Genomic DNA, 18,852 nt, shown 5'->3' with positions numbered 1-18,852 from the left:
GCTGATTATGTACTAACTGAAATTCATACAATATTTAAACTGTTGTGAACAAAGGGAACACTAGACATTTTTAGATGCTTGCAAATTCACATACCGTGTGTTGCATTTGGACGTGCCATATCAAATATTTGGTTTTAGTTTTTGTCATTTTCGCAGGGCAAAACAGTATCCTTCAATGCTGTCATCTGCCCCTATACTGTAATAGAGGCAGGCTGCAATTACCCCCCTGCATAGATTCTCACACGTAGAAAATTAACATTTTTTTTCCAAAAAAGTGTGCTCAAAGCTTCCTAGATGTGGTGCTGAGCTCCAAAGACTGAGCAGATGCTGGAAGCTGAGACTTATAACATTTTGGGGAACTTGTATCCTTCTCCAAAACTTTCCCCACCCACAGGTAGTTAAAACAGAGTATTAATGTTTATTTGCTCTTTCATGGATGCCAGTTTACTGAAACATCTATAATTTGCAGCATTATGTTATATTTAAATGGTTAGCTTTGTTGTGGACTTCCTTTGTTTTGATGCAACTACCAACTTCATTATTTCATTTATATGCAAAGAGTTTCTGCTTCTTGGCTCACACCGCTTTAATATACAGTGTAACTGCTGCATTTGACCAATAAGAAGTAATTATGTAAAAAGCCTAGTAATTATAGTATTGGGCACAATTCTGTGGGTACAAATAAATGAATATAAGGAGTAGTCATACAGGAAGTTCAGAGAATCAACGAAGCATCTTCATTCAATAAGCGTAGAATACTATGCTATAGATCAGGGGTCCCCTACCCTTTTTGGCCTGGATGGTTCATTTGGAAAACTAAAACTGCTGTGGGCAGCACAAGATAATAAGAAAAACTGCTGATGCTGAGACCTCCAAAGAACAATAGGCAAACCACGTGCACACACCAAATCAAAAAAGCAGATACCATCAATTCCATAGCATGCAATCTCCCACCAGCAAAACATCCCCCCAAAGTCAAAGAACATCATTTTAAAAATTAATAAGCGAAAGGTGGGTACTCTTGGCAGGTACCATTGGCAGGTGCTATGGAGGGTATCTGAGGGTGCCATGGTCCCCACATCTGCATCATTAAGAACCCCAGCTACAGATTGTGCACATAAATTAACAGAATGATACAGTCAGATGCACAGTTTGCATCTATTGGTATCTCAAGGACCATGTAGTTGGTTTGAATCAAGGGGTGTACATGCTCATAGTCCAGACTTCAGTTTCACATCAGTTCACTTGATGAGAGGGAAATCAATGGGGAGGAATTCAGTGCCATGCTCCTCTGTTTAGTTTATTTCAATGATTAAAACTGATTATCCATGGCAAAGAAAAGTTACTCTTTAAAATTTATACTTGTTGGTACACTGGTTCTCAGATTGTCACTTCTTTATTCCTCTTCCTTGTTCCAGGGTCCCCTTTCCTTCTCAAGAAAAGCAATTTGTAAACTCAGGATTTTTCACTTAGACACAGAAAAATGATATTTTGGCCCCAATTCCCCTTGCTCAGCAAATTAGTGGAAGTCACCGCAAGGGCTTCCACTAGTGCCCCTGCCCCACGCCACCACCAAATCCACTCTGGATGGCCAGGAAAACCCCCAGAACAATGCACAGAGGGAGGATAAGGAAGCTTATTCTTTCTGGCAAGCAGGGACAAAATAAAGGACAAAAGCTACAATTATAATAGCTCCCCCAGAAAAGGTGTCAATTGAACACACTGTCATATATTTGATTGTTTTCCTGATGCTTGGTATGTATGAAAATAGGGTATTTCTTAGCTTGCATCCTTTTGCTTGGACTGTTTTATTGGGGCCAGGAGGTTTCCTGATATTTTATTGAGAAGAACATTTGGGTGTTTGAGTTAGTGGTGCGTACTTCTCTCTCTCTCTATCTCTCTCTCTATCTATCTATCTCTATCTCTCTCTATTTGTGTGTGTGTTTTCTTTCCCATTCCTGTTAATAGCTAAACTCAGGTTTGTTTCAAGCTAGTTTTCTGCTGTGGTTTATAAGTATCTATGTGTTCATTCAGAAATCTTCCACCCACTGACATGGCAATTACATTTCCCACAGAATGTTGTCTGCAGGGGTTTCCTTTATAAAATCTGTATAATGTGATCCTTTTAAGCAGATGAAGGGCGGGGAATCCAGCATAAAATTGTTGAGTTTTCCTTTCAAATGTAGATTAGAGGTCTTGTTAAAGATGGGCTTTTACCTTTTGAACTTGGTCTCCTGCTGCTCTCCTCTTCCTCCCCTTTTATGGCCTGTGCCCCTCTTGGCTTTAGAGTGACAAAAAACCCTTGGTGCACACATGTTTGGCCAGAGCTTCATGTCTATTGAAACTGATTTGAAGCCTTACTAAAAAAGGGTGCTTCCTGGTAGGTGCTTAGATTTTGGGAAGCAATCCGCTTTTGTAGATAAATTGTTGACAAATTCAAAATGCATTCTGTTGGAGAATTAGTGCAAGCAAAGAAGTTATGCAGTAGTGAGAGTGAGCAGTAATTATGTGGAATCCAGTTGCTGAGCACTTTACAAGCTTCTGACACCTTGGGTTGAGAAAGGTGAAGAATGAAAGAGAAAAAACAGGAGTATCAGCCCTTTAGGTCAAAGGCAATTAAATACAGGCAATTAAATACAGCCTATCTTGTGACTTCTTGATCAGAGGTAAGCTTCCACCCTAGCTTTTGAAATCAGCCCAGGTAGAATTTGCCTTCAAGCTGCTGCTGAGATTTATGCAGCTGGTGGCTGAATGTTTGACACTTGAGATTGTTCCCGGCAGCTTTTTCAAACCTAGACCTGCTTTGACTCTGTTCAGCAGAATTTTATTGCCTGTAGGTAGGAAGCGTGTGAGCCTTAAATTTAATTTGAATAGACCCTTTTCTTTCCCTCTCCCCCCTAAAAATACAGCCTAGGCAAACATTATCCAGCAAAGTAAAGGTGCTTTTGTAAACAATTTATCTCTGTATAATTCTAATGAGTGTGCATCTACCAGGGTTATTTACTGTCAAGAAACTGAGATACATTATTGAGTAAGAAGGAAAATTTGAGTAACAATAGCTGCTTAAGGAGACATGCTCACATGAATTTGAGAGTAGAAAGCTTCAGTATTTTCAAACAAAGGAATGTGTTGATCTCTTGCTACTTCAAAAGGCAATGATGGAATGACTGGAGTGGTCTGTGGATTAATTCACAAAGGCAGCAGCTTCAAAGTAAGTTTTCCTGGCTGCATATTAAGAGAGAACAACAATAAAAGCTTCGAATAGTGCCTGTCTTATGTGTATTGGTTTGATAGGAGATAAATATTAAAATACGTAGAACCTGAAACTCCTGGGACTAGGAAACATCTCCCCATAAACAACCCACCCTAGCTGCTTGGCTTTTGTTGCTTAGTGACCGTTAGAGGATCAGGGTAAGGATTGGGAATTGTCTGCAGGAGGTGTAGACCTAGACATAGCATTAAAGTGTCATGTGCCTAGTGCTTCATAGGACTAGGAAATAGACGCGCTTCTGTTCCATTGTTATAGTGTTTTGGGTGTGTAAAGGCTTTCACCTTCCTTAAACTATTCATCCTTGCAGCAGCCAATAGTCACACTTGTCCCCACTGAATGGTTGATGAATGCTGGCTGAGTTGAGATGTTTAAGCAGACCCTTTTACATTGGTTCTCTTTCATTTTCTCATTTCCCCTGTAACTTCTTCCAGTGGTTTTGAGGTACTGCCCTCAGTAGGAGCTCTGTGCCGGAGGATTTTTTTTTAAAAAAAAAACTATGAGAGGAGAGATATAGCTACAGTGGTACCTCAGTTTACAAACTTAATCTGTTCCAGAAGTCTGTTCTTAAACTGAAACCATTCTTAAACCGAAGCGCGCTTTCCCTAATGAGGCCTCCCGCTGCCGATGCCCTTCCACCGTTCGGCTTCCGTTCTTATACCAATGTAAAGTTTGCAAACCGCGACACTACTTCCAGTTTTGCGGAGTTCGTAAACCGAATAGTTCATAAACAGGGCTGCTATTAAACCGAGGTACCACTGTATTTCAAAGGCATTTCTTAAATTATCCACATAATTTAAAGAGTTAACAATTAAAACTATAAGTTCTGAAACAACCGTGTTCTCAAAAAGCTTTGAACTTAACTTAAAACCACAATAAAATAATAAAATAAAATAAACCACAAAAGAGCAGATAGAATTTTTGCAGACTAGACTTTAAACCAGTCTTTCTCCTATTGGTTTACAAAGAGATTTTTTAAAAAGACTTTCCCCCTTGAGATTACTGGGGTTTTTTTATCCTGTTTGGGATGAGTTCTTTTTAAATTAATTTGACTAAGTTCACACAATCCAAAGTTTGGCATTAATTTTATTAAAATATTTATTGAATGCCCTCCTGGACAAATAAGGGTTGCCAACCTTTTTAGCCCCAGGGAGACATTTGCATTTTTGATCAAGTACCATGGACCAGTGGCGTAGTGTGGGTTGTCAGCACCCGGGGCAAGGCAAGTAATTTGCGCCCCCTAACCTGCGGATTTTAGCAGGGGCAGAGAGCTGCGAGTGCGAGCTCGCCCCCCCAGATGTTGCGCCCAGTGCGGCCGGCCCCCCCTGCACCCCCCACGCTACACCACTGCCATGGACACCAACCTCTCTGGTCGCTTCCCTCCTCCACCAAGACAGAAAAAGAGAGTGTGTGCATACAAACACAAACTTTGCTTTTCCAAGGGATCTAGGTAAAAATCAGATACAATACAATAAAATGAGCCTGGAAATGTGTGTCATTCTTCTAAATTCAGTTAACGTAAGAGTTTGAGTGCTGTGTGAAGCCTTTTCTGACATGGAAATGAATACTATAGTCTTTGGAATTATTGTTTGCATACAGTGACTAAATTGTAAATACAGTGGTACCTCAGGTTAAGTACTTAATTCGTTCTTGAGGTCTTTTCTTAACCTGAAACTGTTCTTAACCTGAAGCACCACTTTAGCTAATGGAGCCACCTGCTGCCGCCGCACCGCCAGAGCACGATTTCTGTTCTCATCCTGAAGCAAAGTTCTTAACCTGAAGCACTATTTCTGGGTTAGCGGAGTCTGTAACCTGAAGTGAATGTAACCTGAAGCGTATGTAACCCGAGGAACCACTGTATCTGTGTACAGAATTCTCACAAATGCCTAAGATCTGGGAGGTTCTTCTTGACTGGAATCTTGGAGTTTGGCTTATGTGAGCTGCTGAGATGAATAAATGAGAAGTCAGTGGGAAAAGGAGCCCTTTTGGGAGGGAACTTCAAAAGGTGGAGGCGTGCTATATTTTTTATTACAGTTATTTATACTTCTCCCCCACTTTCAGGATATAAATTCTGCCAATATGACTTACAAGTAACTTTTCAGTTACATATTTCACCCCATGAACTTGGGGTGGGGTTGAGAATCAAGTACTTCAGCTCCAGCCGATAACTTGGTTTAATTGGCAAATAGTGTTGATTTGAAGGCCATGAGATCACTGGTACTGAATAGCAAAGGTGTGTGTTCTTCCTCCTCCCACTCTGATGAATAAATAGCATAGGTTTAGTTGTTCCTGTATGCAAGTGCATGTTCATTGAAGGGTTTTATAGAATCAGAGAATTGTAGAGTTGGAAGAGTCATCTTGTCCAAACCCCTGCAGTGCAGATACGGTATTTTGAAATCCAGTTCCAGGAAGTTTTTGTACTGATTTGGGATTGAATGTTTGAGAGTTATAACAGCTGTAAACTGCGTTTGAATACATTATTAACCCCCAGAAGCTACTTGCCAGAGGGCAGGTTTTTGTTTATTCATTTGGCTTCCGTTCTGAATATAGAAGGTGACATACACCATTGGCTTGAATCTAATAGTCCACAGGTAGGAATGATGTCACTTCCCTGAATTTAAATAGCTGCACTCTTTTGTAATTCAGAGGTCTGACATTTCTGCTCAGCAGCTTGTTTTTCTCGCTGGCTTCCACTTATACGGCAGTTCCTTTCAGGTAGTGTATGTATTCTGACTATTTTTCTCCCTTGGGGGTTTGGTTTCTGTCTCCTTCCAGGTGGCTAATGAAGGATTTTGGTTTATTTATCATAGCTGTCTAGTCTGACTGTCATTTCTGTGTGCGTGATTCCTTTTAAAGACCGATGCCTCTGTCTAGTAAAACTGGTTTACCTGAGGTCTCTTGAGTGATATCTGCAGATGAGGCAGTTTGCCAGGTGACTTGTATCTTTAAAACAAAAACAAGCCACCCTCGTAACATATATCATCTTTCTTAACAACAGTCAAGAAAGGTGTCCCTTTTTTATAGACTCCTGGCATCTTGATATTTCCTGGATTTTTTTCAAAAGGCTCCTTGAATTTTGTTTCATACACACACATACATGTGCTCATATGGAAGTCAATTTAGTCAGGAGTGTATTTATTTGGAGATGTCTAATATTCTTTTTCCATTTTAGAAGTTTAGCTGACCTTCTCTCTCTCTCCTCCCCTTTTTTGTAGGTAGAATTGACCTCTGCCAAGAAAACATTAAACGTTGGAGGGGGAAATAATCAAAAGCAGTTGGCGTCTAAAAGATGTGCCATGGAATGGTATCAACAACTAGCACCACCACATCGCTGCTTACCTTGATCAGTCATGGGATATTTTTTCCATTGGCTCTCTTCAGTACCCTCACGGTGGAAGGACTGGACTCATGTAAGTAAAGCTCTCCCTACTTAACTTTTGTTAGGTTTCTAGCTCTCTCTGCGATGGCTCAAAGCAAGTAACAATAAATGCATTAAAAAATGGTCTCTTGTCACTTAAAAATTCAGAAACAGAACAGAGAACAAAAATGGCTTTAAGGATCTTGGTAGGAGCTAGGTAGGGGGTTAGATTGCCTCCAGTGCATGCTTGTGAATGAAGTGGAGATTCTAATCTCACCGCATGAAGTATGGAACTAATACACAGAGAACTATTTTGACTGGTTAGTGCAGATACAAGGGTGTAATCTTGTGAGAGTTGCATTAGTTACATCCTGTTGTCTAGATGACAGGTTACTCTATATTTTAAAAGGCATCTTATGGTTTTCTCCATTGTACTTTTTAGTTTAACCATGAGTTAAAACCTAGAACTGACTTGTGTAGATAGAACCAATGGACTGCAGTTGTGTGGTGCAGTGGTTAGAGTGTCGGACTAGGAGCTGGGGGACCCCACTCAGCATAAACAAAGCTCACTGGGTGACCTTAGGCCAGTCACTGCCTCTCAGCCTCACCTACCCCACAGGGTTGTTAATTGAGGACAGGGGAGAACCCTGTAGACCACCTTGAGTCCTTGGAGAAAAATGGTGGGGAATAAAAATAATAAATAATAATTGTGGAGAGGTAATACTTGCCCTCCCCCTGCCTTGGATAGCACTGTGCACTGAAACCCCTCTTTGGAGGAGCACACTTCATCATTGGTATAATCACACTGAGACACTGAGTATGGAAAATAAGCAAGCAAATTTTATTATAGGAAATACATGTTAGACAGGAAATATTCTATTTCTCGCCATGTCTCTGGGGGACAATTTCTTATATGAATTACTAACATTCAGTAAAGGTAATCACTGTTGTTGAGGACACTGGCTTGGTCTTTATTTTGAGTTTACACCCCTTTATTCTAGCTCCCATTGAGAAGGGAACCCTGATAGGGCAAATGCATCCATGCAATATACAGTACTTGTTATAAAAACTTAGCAAAATATTAAGTATGGTTCTGGAGGGCAGAAGAGAGGTTGGAACAGAGAGACTCACTAGCTGCTGTCCAGGTGTGGCTAATGGACAATATTAGTCTCTCCCCCTCTCCCCAGTGTGGATGGTCAGGTAGATTATGGCTGAATTTTAACTTTTAGAAGACATCTGAAGGCAGCCCTGTTTAGGGAAGCTTTTAATGTTTAATAGACTATTGACATCTGAAGGCAGCCCTGTTTAGGGAAGCTTTTAATGTTTAATAGACTATTGTATTTTAATATTTTTTGGAAGCCCCCCAGAGTGGCTGGGGCAAAATAAATAAATAAATAAAACATAATATAATAATAATAATAATAATTAATAATATAATAGTAATATGATTATAATAACTAGAGAATGGGGAAGGCCTGTTTTTAAAATGCATGCATCCTTATTTTTGAATTCTTCATAGCTTCTTTGGCCATAAGCCTATGGGATGCTTGATTGTAATGTCTCATTCCTGAAACTCTCAATTATTTTCTGAAATATCTGTTTATTTTCAATATTTGTAATGGCAACTCATCTGGCTATAGATGTGGAATTTAAGATGCTGTTCAGAGCTCTTCAGTGTAGTTTTCCAAGTGTGTCTGAGAAAGTTGCCTGAAGCAGCTGTAGCTTGCCTTGGTTCAAAGGTTTGTGCCTTGTGTTAGAAATGGGCTGCTTGTCTCCTACAGTACATCACATTCTTTCCTTTCTTTGGGGTTTGAAATGGGTAAAGAGATTGTATCAAAGAAGCAGGTGGCTGGACCATTTGTATTTGTGGGGAAGAAAGGTTTTAGTTTAGGAGTATTCCTTGACACACTAGAGCAGGCATAGGCAAACTTGGCCCTTCTTGACCTCTGGTCCTGTTAGCTAGGGATGATGGGAGTAGTAGTCCCAAAACATCTGGAGGGCCGAGTTTGCCTACGCCTGCACTAGAGCCTTCTCCTTAAGGATGTGACTGTTTCCAGATACAGCTATTTTGTGTTAGTTGCAAGTTAACTGATAGCTTCAGGGAGAGGTGGAAGACAGTAGACATGCAACAAAGTTCACCTGCAGCAGAGTTAGGTCTTTTGTGTACTGTAACCTAAAGTCCACTAAGGATTTGATATATTGATAAGTACCCAGCTCTGCTTTCAGTAGGCATACGTACCTATTTTTGAGCAGTTTAGTCCTCTCCTTGCTTTCTGGGATTCCTTGCTATTTAGACATTTATACAAAAGAATGCAAAGGTCATAACACGAGTGCACTTGGTATTGGAAAAGGTAAAGTTCCTTAATTGCCTTCATTCCTAAAATTTGAAACTGATACAAAGTGATGTGGAAATGCTAAAAGTTTGACAGCAGATGTCCCCCAGATGAAGCTGACACACATCAATTTAAATTATTCCTACCCCACACTGAGTATGCTCCTCTGTGAGGGCTAAAGTCTCATAAAGCAGGCATGAATATTGTAAAAGGAGAATTTCCTCTAATTTTACCATCCATGGTAAAGCAGATGTAGCTCCTGAAGAGAGGGGGAAATTATATAATATGTGAGGAAATAGAAATCTATGTACTGGTTAGTTGCCTATAGCACCAAATTCATTTTGAGATAGCCAAGTGAAGGTGTACAGTGATACTGACAGATTTTTATAAGAAATGAAGTAAGTATAATGGAACAGAATCTGAAGCATATGGAATATATATCTTGAATAACAATATTAACTGTAATTGTATATAACGGTCCTAAATGATGTGCAGCTAGGTTCGAAGCTTAGGATTTCAGATATTGCCAAAAGATCCCCATGGCCCATTTCTTGGCAGCAGTATCCAGCAAAAAAATAAAGGTGGCATGAGAAATTTTAATTTAATCTGCTTCTGGCTAACTCTACCACTTACTAGAATTTCAGAACTCGTGATAAGGGAAACTGATTTGTTTGAATATGATTTGGAAGATGACTAATAGTTCTTACTTTCTTAGTAGAACGTTTAAGTGACTATGTGTCCTTTAAATGGGTAAGAGAAAGGTAGAGGTCCTTGTTCAGGAGAGCCAGACAAAGGTGTAAACAGACCTTGGAAGTGTAACTGAGCACTTCATGTGAGCACTTCTAACGTTGCACATTTTAGGGATAGTCACCACACCAAACTACTTTATAAATCACAACGTTTGACAAGACTCGGTTGTAGGTAAGATTTTCTGTATGCAAAAGGTCCTGGGTTCAGTATTTAGTAATCTCCAGTTTAAAAGGATCAGGTAGTAGTTTGTGTGCTGGCCACATGACCCGGAAGCTGTACGCCGGCTCCCTCAGCCAATAAAGCGAGATGAGCACCGCAACCCCAGAGTCGGTCACGACTGGGCCTAATGGTCAGGGGTCCCTTTACCTTTACTAGTAGTTTGTGTGAAAGCCCTCTGCCAGGGTCTAGGATAGCTGCTGCCAGGCAAACTAGACAATACTTTGCTATATGCGCAAGCAGCCTGACCTGGCATATGGCAGCTTACTAATAATTTTAGGCCCTCGCTCTGACCCAGAAGATCTTTGCATGCATGAGTTCTGGTGCAGTTTCCAGCTCAGTTGTAAGGATTTCACTATCAACTGCTGTTGGGAGCAGCCCTGTTACACATCTTTGGTGCAGGCATGGAGCTGCCCCTGATGTAGCACTAGATGAGGGTGGTCGTTGTGCTCTAGCAGCTTTGAGTGCTCATCCTGGTGTGGAAGGGGCCCTGCATTGAGCTGACATCCATTCAGCAGAGAGCACACTGGTTTAAACTGCTGATGCTATCAAACCTTATTCCTGCTGAACTGTAGCAAGCAAATCACTGACTTTGTGCTTGTAATAGTATATTCATTCAGAATGCTGATCTGTTCTCGTAACAGCAAGCATTGACGTGTTCCAGTGTCTGCTGTTTAATTAATACAGTGGTGCCCCTCAAGACGAATGCCTCGCAAGACGGAAAACTCGCTAGACGAAAGGGTTTTCCGTTTTATGAGCTGCTTCGCAAGACGAATTTCCCTATGGGCTTGCTTCGCAAGACGAAAACGTCTTGCAAGTTTGTTTCCTTTTTCTTAACACCATTAATACAGTTGCAACTTGACTTCGAGGAGCAACTCATAGAACGCAGTGTACATAGTAGCCTTTTTTGAGGTTTTTAAAGACTTTGGTGATTTTTGAAGCTTTTCCAAAACTTCTTTTGCAGCCATTTGGTAAGTTAAGCTTTTAAAACTTTTTTGGGGGGTTTTGGATTTTGGGTTGGGGTGTTTGGAATTCAAGAACTTGGTGTTGGGGAGGGGTTTGCAAGAATCTGGAAGCTTGTGTGTTTTTTTCCTGCATTTTTATGATTTTCTGTGACCATTGGGGCACTCTGCTGTTTTTTTAAAAAAATTCAGGATTTGAATTTCTGTGTGCTGGGTGGCTGGGGGAACAGTTGGAGAGGGGTTTGCAAGAATCTGGAAGCTTGTTTTCCCCCCCCCCCCCTGCATTTTTATGATTTTCTGTGACCATTGGGCCACTCTGCTGTTTTTTTAAAAAAATTCTGGGTTTGAATTTTGAAATGCTCTTTACAGTATGTGTGACTTTAAAGAGCACTTAATAAACTCTTGTTGTACTAAATTTGGCTTTGTTTGGACTTTTTTTGACCATAGGAACGCATTAATTGATTTTCAATGCATTCCTATGGGATTTCGTGCTTCGCAAGACGAAAAATTTGCTAGACAAAAAAATTCGCGGGGTTGTTCAGGGAAAGGGCTGTGGGGGAAAGCTTTGGTAAGAACTTGAGGTATTTCTTCTCCACTCTCATTTCCCAAGTTTCTTGTTGGAAGCATTTTCCATTGTGTATGTCCACTTTGTTTTCCATTGCTCTAGTAGGCTATTTCATGACACCACATTTAGGTTTATGTGGGACTTCATTCTAGAAAAAAAGGTGTCGGAACTTCTTGATCTTTTTTGAGAGGGAGCACCCAAACTTCAACTTTCACCACCCACCTCTGCCACCACAATCGCTCTGCCACCTCCCGCCTCTGCAGTGCAACCAAGAGATGCCGGAACTCGGTTCCTGTGAGTTCTGGCTGGGGGAAAAAACTTTTCCTTGAAGGCTTGTCCATGCATTCATGCTACAATGTATAGTACCCAGTAATTTTAAAACATGGGCAATGTTTGAGTTACTCAAAATGCAAGCCACTCGATTTGCTTCTGTTTCTGTGTTAAAAAATGGATGCACATTTACATGCAAAAGGATTTCTGAACACTTAAATGGTTCAAAAGATCCCATGTCCCACAGATGAAACAGAATTGGAATGCAATCCTTCAGATTTTGTGTTGCTCCAAAACTTAGGATATAGTCCTCTGCTCAGAAAAAGTACCAAAATAAAATTTAAACACATGTTTTAAAAAGAAATGCATTTAGAAATGCACATATTTTGATAAAATAAATACTTAAAAATGAATTTTCATTCAGATATTTTTCACAGCTTAATGCCAGAAACAGGATGGGGCAGAATTATTTAATTTGCCAGATTTCTATACTGCTCAATCAAAAATAATAATAAAAAATAAACTCCAAGTGGTTTGCATTAAAAAGAACTATTTTACAAACACATATGAAATTGATACAGACTGGAAATGGACTGATCTGTCCATCCCTACTGAGCAGCTTATTTGATCCCAATATGTGAATATGACCTTGCATTTGCATTTCTGTCTGTTAGTTCATCCAGCTGAGGATTTGTGGATGCTTCCTTGGTTTGGAATTGCAGATGGCTGAATGTTCTGCTTGGTAAATTCATCTCTTACATTTTGGGAAAGAAAAAGCACAGTGTCTCAGCTGTCTTTTGGGAGACTGCAATTGGACATTTATGATGCTTTGTGTTTGAAGTCAATATTTTGTCAAGTTGTGACTTTCTTTTATTGACTTGAGCAAATAAAATTCATTCTTGCATATGGATCGTTGGAAGAAAGAGCACTTTCCCAGATGTGTCTGTGTAATATACATAATGAATACTTATAGTTAGAGGAATTTGGCTAATTTGGTTTTTCTGCACATTTTAGACAGTTGATTCTTTAAAAAATGGGATGACTTTTGTAGTGTCTTGAATTACCCACACAAAACATGCATTTTATAAAGATGTTCAGAACCAGCAAAGCTTGAAATACCCCCAAAACTCCCAACCCTATCTCATAAAACTTTAGCCATAAAAAATATAATATCAGCCAGAGCTATAAAAGGTGCCTATGCATTGACAATGAGAATGTACACACTTGTACAGGACTGCAGACATACGCTTTAGTCAGTAGATAGGAGTTCTGAGGAACATTTAGACAAAGGGAAACTATCTTACTGATTGCAGGAGGAAAGCTTGTTGGTTGTTGCCATCTATCTGTCTCAGGAGACAATGGAGGAGTGCACCTTTAGGGATGAAGTCAAACCGTTGGGAGAGTTACAGGGCCTGCCTGCCATGGCTATAGAGACCGATATGGGAGAGGCATGTTTTGTTGCAGCTGGGGCAGATGAAGGCATCTGGTTGTGCTGCTGCAGATGCACCATGGCATTTATTCTCTCTGCACTCATCCCAGTGGTCATTCCTCCTCTAGTCACTGCTGTAGATACACAACCTGTCTCCAGGCACTATGGTTTTCTGCAAGGGATTCCCACACAGCAGGGTTGATGTACTCAGTCTTCATGTCTTGTTTGCAGACAAGTACACACAGTTTTCAGTTGAGCTGAAGGTGTCTGAGCATGAGCCATCACACTGGGTGATGCTGAGCATGTTCTCGTGGAATTGCATAGTAATCTTGTGGAGCTTAGGTGGGCATCCTGTCTTGTTGTTCACTGTGTAGTCCTTTTTGGCAAAATACTAATACTAATTCTATTACTAATACTAATATTAATATTACTACTACTACTAATAATAATAATAAATGACTTACCTCCAGGCAAAAGTGAATGGATTTTAGGCGTGGGCACAGCAAAGAAGAGACAAAACTTGGAGCAGCTCAAGAGCAATGTTGACATCATTAGTGTGGGATGGCATGGCATAGAATGCTGTATTGTCATTCCTTCCAGGAGCTGAGAACAGTATTAGCTTTACAACAGCCCTGAGGAATGATGTGCGTGGGCTAGGCTGAGCAATTGGCATGCTCAAGGCAAGGGTGATCTTTGCAGGCGAGTGGGAATTCGAACTTGAAATTCCCACATCCATACATTCCTGCCAGTTGGCTGGTAAACACTTACCTGGCTGGTAAACACTTCACATAGCTAGTCTCTCCATGGTTCATAACCATGCTTCCCTTGGAATACTGTAATGTATCAGAGGTAAATGAATTGCTGGAAATTCTTTGTATATTGGGGAAGTAATGGCCACACTCACTGGCATGGGTCCATTGTGTGCCTGCAGATCTGTATTTCCTTCTTGAAATATTACTGTACTCACCAGTGGGCCTAGTATGATGAAGCTTGTCTGTCATTTAAGGTTAGAATTGTCCCATTCTGGCATACACGTTATATATGAAGCTGAACAAGATGGTAATTCTTAACACACTTTCACACAAATGCACTATTGAAATAATCCCAACAGGTTGGTTACCATGTACTGCTAGCAGTTTCTACTTAACACTTTACTTGAATTTTTTTTTATTCCCTCTTTACCTTTCCCCCCCTCCCTTGCTGTGGCAGTTTGTGAGCAAGTATTCCTATAATGTTGACTTGTGATAAAATGGTTTCTTTATATGAATCTTCAGCTTACTGCTTCTGCTTTTGGCAAGATGTCTTAAAAACAATCATCTCTAAATCTAGCCAGGGAACAAGCAGTGGAATGGAAACAACTTTTGAACACTGGAATATTCATTCACTGGATACAGTAGCTTGATCAGCAGTGTACTCTGCCAGTTAATGTGTTTTTTCACCTGTTTAAATGTTAGCCTAGTTTCCACTTGACTGAAGGCTCAGCTTGAAGCTCTGTGTGTGGTCTGCTTAGAGACTCATTGAAATCCCTACAAATTGGAGGTGGGAAAACAGCAACATATGAAGAGTTCTTGCTTCATGTCAATGTAAATATTATCTTCCAGTAGTCCTGGGTTGGTTGGTGACAGTTCTGCCTATTGCAGGTTTTTGGGTGGTCAGCTAAAATTCTAACTTGCCTTGTATGTAAATAATTCCGTCCATTTGAAAATGTGGTTCCTGTTTATGTTTGGTCAGGGAAAAGGTTACACCCTGAAGCATGTCTTCTCTGAAATTTCTCTAATGTAAAAATTCATGGTTTTGGGATATGTAAAAAATAATAATCATATTCTTCTGTCCTACATTTTGAAGGAAGGAAAATGGCAATGAGTACTTTCATGATGTTGCACACGCAACTGCATCCTAAGCTCCATCTTGATTTGAGAGTAGACTTTTGAAGAACAATTCGTGATGTAGTGGTTTGAGCGAAATTCTCATTTCAAATGTTGCCTCCACTGAATGTAAGGTAGCCTTAGGCAAGTTGTAAGCATGGCTGAGAATGAAGCTTCACACTGCAGACGGTTGGCACGCTTATTCCTCATTTCACTGTTCCCCATTACTTGTTACCAAAACTTTATTTATCTGGACCACAGCTGTCAAATATTCCACAGAGGAGGGGAATAGCTGTTGAGAGTGGGAGGTTAGGTAGCTTACAATAGACCCTGATTAAACCATCTGTAAAAGGGCACAGCCAGAAAGGCTTGTCACCCAGGCTCTGCCACTTGTCTTCTGGTGCTGTGCTTGTAATAATATTAGCATTTCAAAAGGGGAATTACCATAACCCCCAGGTTCTAAGAGGTAGATGGTTTGCCTCCTAATTGAAAAGCTGCTTTGTAGCTATTGTACTCCTGATTGACATGCATAGCAGATAATAAAAGTGAGACTTGAAGAGGCTTTAAAAGTGAAGGTTGTCACAAACCTTAACATTTCAAGGGTCTACAAATGGCACTACTACTATACTTTTTAACGGGTCGGAGGGATTTTAAAAGTAGTTCATGTAACTGCAGGAATGATCTTCTATAGAGGATCATTGGAGAGACTGAGAAAAACTAATCATGATCACAGTGTTCTAAAGAATATTAAGTGTGCTCTTCCTTTGCCTTTATTTTTTACTATTTGGATTATATTTATAATACACTGAAATAATGGATGTTTTCTATATATTAAAAGAAATTCTAAAAACTTCACAACGAAGCCTTTTGCTTTCATGACACTACTTGGTACTGTCAAGAGCACCATTAAATAGAAGAAAAGTTTCCAATAACTATTTTAAAGGAGATTCAGGTAGAGCATAAGGTCACAACTTTCGAGGAGTTGGAGATGGTGTTTATAAGTGGTCCATGTTTCACCAGCGTACAGTAAGGTTGTACTACAATACACCATGATCAACTCATGATCAACCCTATGTCCCCACTGTGGAAGGACGTGTGGATCCAGAATGGGCCTCCACAGTCACATACGGACTCACTGTTAAGACCGTGTTCATGGAAGACACTTGGCTACGAGTGATCACCAAAGAAGAAGAAGGTGGTCACAACTATTAAAATATACCTGTTCTTAAGAATTGGGCTTTCATTAAGAGTAACAAACTCTTCTCCCTTAAATTGGCTTGCATTTATCTTGCTTTCAGACAAATTCCAGATGGATGTTATGATTTATTTGCATATTCCATGTTATCTAAACACTTGCTCAAATTGATGGATTCTAAGGATACTATAATAAACTCGCTTATAAAAATTATAAAATGATCCAGTAATAAAATGTTCCCAAATAATAAACACAAAATAAGCCAAATGTTAAATGTAGTTTAATACAATAAAATACTCCTAGCATTAATTTTTTAATTACTCCCTTCAAAGGTTCCTAATCTGTAAAAAGGGGCTCGGGCCACTCTAGCATTACATAGTGTTGGGATACCACCAAGAAGTCCCTTCTGCGTATTTAAGGAAGCCACAGCTACCTCATAATAATAAATTCTCTATTTTAGTAGTCTGGATTCATATGGAGAAATGGGAATTTCCTGTGCTCACAGGTTTTATACGTTATTCATCATTTTTTTCACCAAGAAGCTCAAGGTGGTGTTGTACATGATTTTCCTCCTCCCAAGTTCATCCTCAAAACAGCCCTGTGAGGTAGGTTAGGGTAAGAGATGGCGGCTGGTCCAAGGTCACCCAATGAGCTTCGTGGCTGAGTAGGGATTCGAACCCTGGTCTCCCAGGTCGTAGTCCAACACTCTGTCCATTAGGCCACACTGGCACTCTGCTCACAGGTTTTATGAGGAGAAGAAGGAACCCCAGTCTCTAGCTATGTTTAGTTTCGACTGACTTAAACCACAGCAGACCATAGCATTATTTCCAACACTTATAAAGAAACTTCCCCAGAGTCATACCAGTGAATCTGAGTCACTCTGTTGTGCTCTGGTTTTTTTTAAATGGGTTGGTTTAATTGTGTATATCCTGTGCTCTGACACATGAGGGGTCAGAAAAGTAGGTTCTGAGAGGTGTGCAATTTGTAAGACCTTTGCTAATGTGCATGTGTTGTACACATGCATGGACAAAGACTGGTAGAGCTTCTATTTCCCGTGATCTCCATGTTTCATGTAGGTTTGACTAAACTTTCATGTGGCATTGATTTTTAGGAGCCTAAAATAACTAGCACAGAGAACCACACATAGTCAAATGTACTTTTATTTTAAAGCAATTTTCTATAGCTCTTGTGGATGTAGAGGGAGGATGACATATGAACTGCATCTGTTTAATAAACCAAAGAGATTCAAACATGGTCAAATGAGCTCTGAAAACCTAATGCTCAAGATATTTTTCCATTGGAGAAGATGGATTTCCATGGATGTTTATGGCTAGTCAGAGCAAACCAGGATCAATCAAACTGTGGCTTCGGATCTTGGCTTTTGTTCTCAAATGGTGGTTTTAAACAATTTACAGTTCAGTGTGTGCAAGGTGATCTACCAGGTTGTGTATACTGTTATATTGCAAGATGCAGCAATTTTGGCATGTTTCATCATGTAATGGAATAGGTTAAGCTCTGGAGTTCATAGGACTCGTCTTGGGACATGAACCTTGAAAGCCTCTGTGTTTCTATTGTGCCAACGGTCTATGGGATCCCTTAATGAATAAATATGATCTAAAATTGCTCCTGTGGAATCTTGAGAATTTGAGGTATGATTTAAGTTAGAAAAGCATCCAGTTCTTATGCCTGCGAAGAGCAGCATAAAATAAAGTGTGAAGAAGTTCACTGAATCTTAAATAAGAATGCTCTAAGTCAGATTTCTATTGATTGGGGAAACTATGATTTAATCTGATGGATCTGAGAGTTCAACAGTGCTTTGCATCATAAGGAATCCATTCAAAGCTCTGTCAAGACTTCAGTATAACCATTACTCATAAATGTCAGAAGTTACACAAAGGTTGTATAAACCTTCCATTTCTACAGTGTCTCAGCATCGATCCGGTTTCTTAAAGTTATTTCTTGTGTCATCTGGAGAAATGGAACACAATATGCTTTGTCTTTTCGTTCAGTGGCTTAGCTCACTTTGGGGACAGGTTTCAGGGGGAAATCACAGATTTCGAGGAAGATATTCTGATGTTAGTGTTGCATAAATTGGTAATATACAGTGGTACCTCGGGTTAAGAACTTAATTCATTCTGGAGGTTCATTCTTAACCTGAAACTGTTCTTAACCTGAAGCACCACTTTAGCTAATGGGGCTGCTGTGCCGCCGCCGCACAATTTCTGTTTTCATCCTGAAGCAAAGTTCTTAACCTGAGGTACTATTTCTGGGTTAGTGGAGTCTGTAACCTGAAGCGTCTGTAAACCAAGGTACCACTGTACCTTAAAATGATTTCAAAGTGGAAGGCGGGCGGGGGTTTCTGTGCAGTCTGTTATTGGGACTGTACCTGCATCCAGCCATAGAGCGTTTGGGAAATTTTTGAAACCCCCACCCCCAGGTTCAGTTGGCTTTGAACACATGGGGCAAGAAGGTTGAACCAGTGCTATTTTGTTCAGTTTATTTCTGACTGGCATCTAGCAGAACCAGAAATGAAAGTGGCCTCTCTTTAAGAACTCTCTGAGGGGTTTCCCCCCTGAGAACTTTCTTCTTTGCACTTTCACTCTATTTTGGTAAGTAGAGCACTTTCCGAGAATTGTTACAG

General features: G+C 40.1%; 1 protein-coding gene across 4 annotated transcripts in view; it reads left to right on the top strand.

The window, feature by feature from the left end:
* SUSD6 (sushi domain containing 6) overlaps nt 1–18,852 on the top strand; it is a 59,523-nt gene that overhangs the window by 22,805 nt on the left and 17,866 nt on the right. For 3 of the 4 annotated variants that reach the window (XM_053384939.1, XM_053384964.1, XM_053384956.1), the window contains exon 2: nt 6,484–6,678. In XM_053384939.1, coding sequence (XP_053240914.1) covers nt 6,558–6,678 — 121 coding nt within the window. In that variant the 5' untranslated portion in view covers nt 6,484–6,557. The remainder of the gene's footprint in view (nt 1–6,483; nt 6,679–18,852) is intronic. The other variant, XM_053384947.1, reaches the window with a different exon arrangement.

Source organism: Podarcis raffonei, chromosome 1 (genome assembly GCF_027172205.1).
Source record: "Podarcis raffonei isolate rPodRaf1 chromosome 1, rPodRaf1.pri, whole genome shotgun sequence".
NCBI lineage: Eukaryota > Metazoa > Chordata > Lepidosauria > Squamata > Lacertidae > Podarcis > Podarcis raffonei.
The sequence above is the reverse complement of the archived record's forward strand: the minus strand, read 5'-3'. Positions and strand labels throughout refer to the sequence as shown.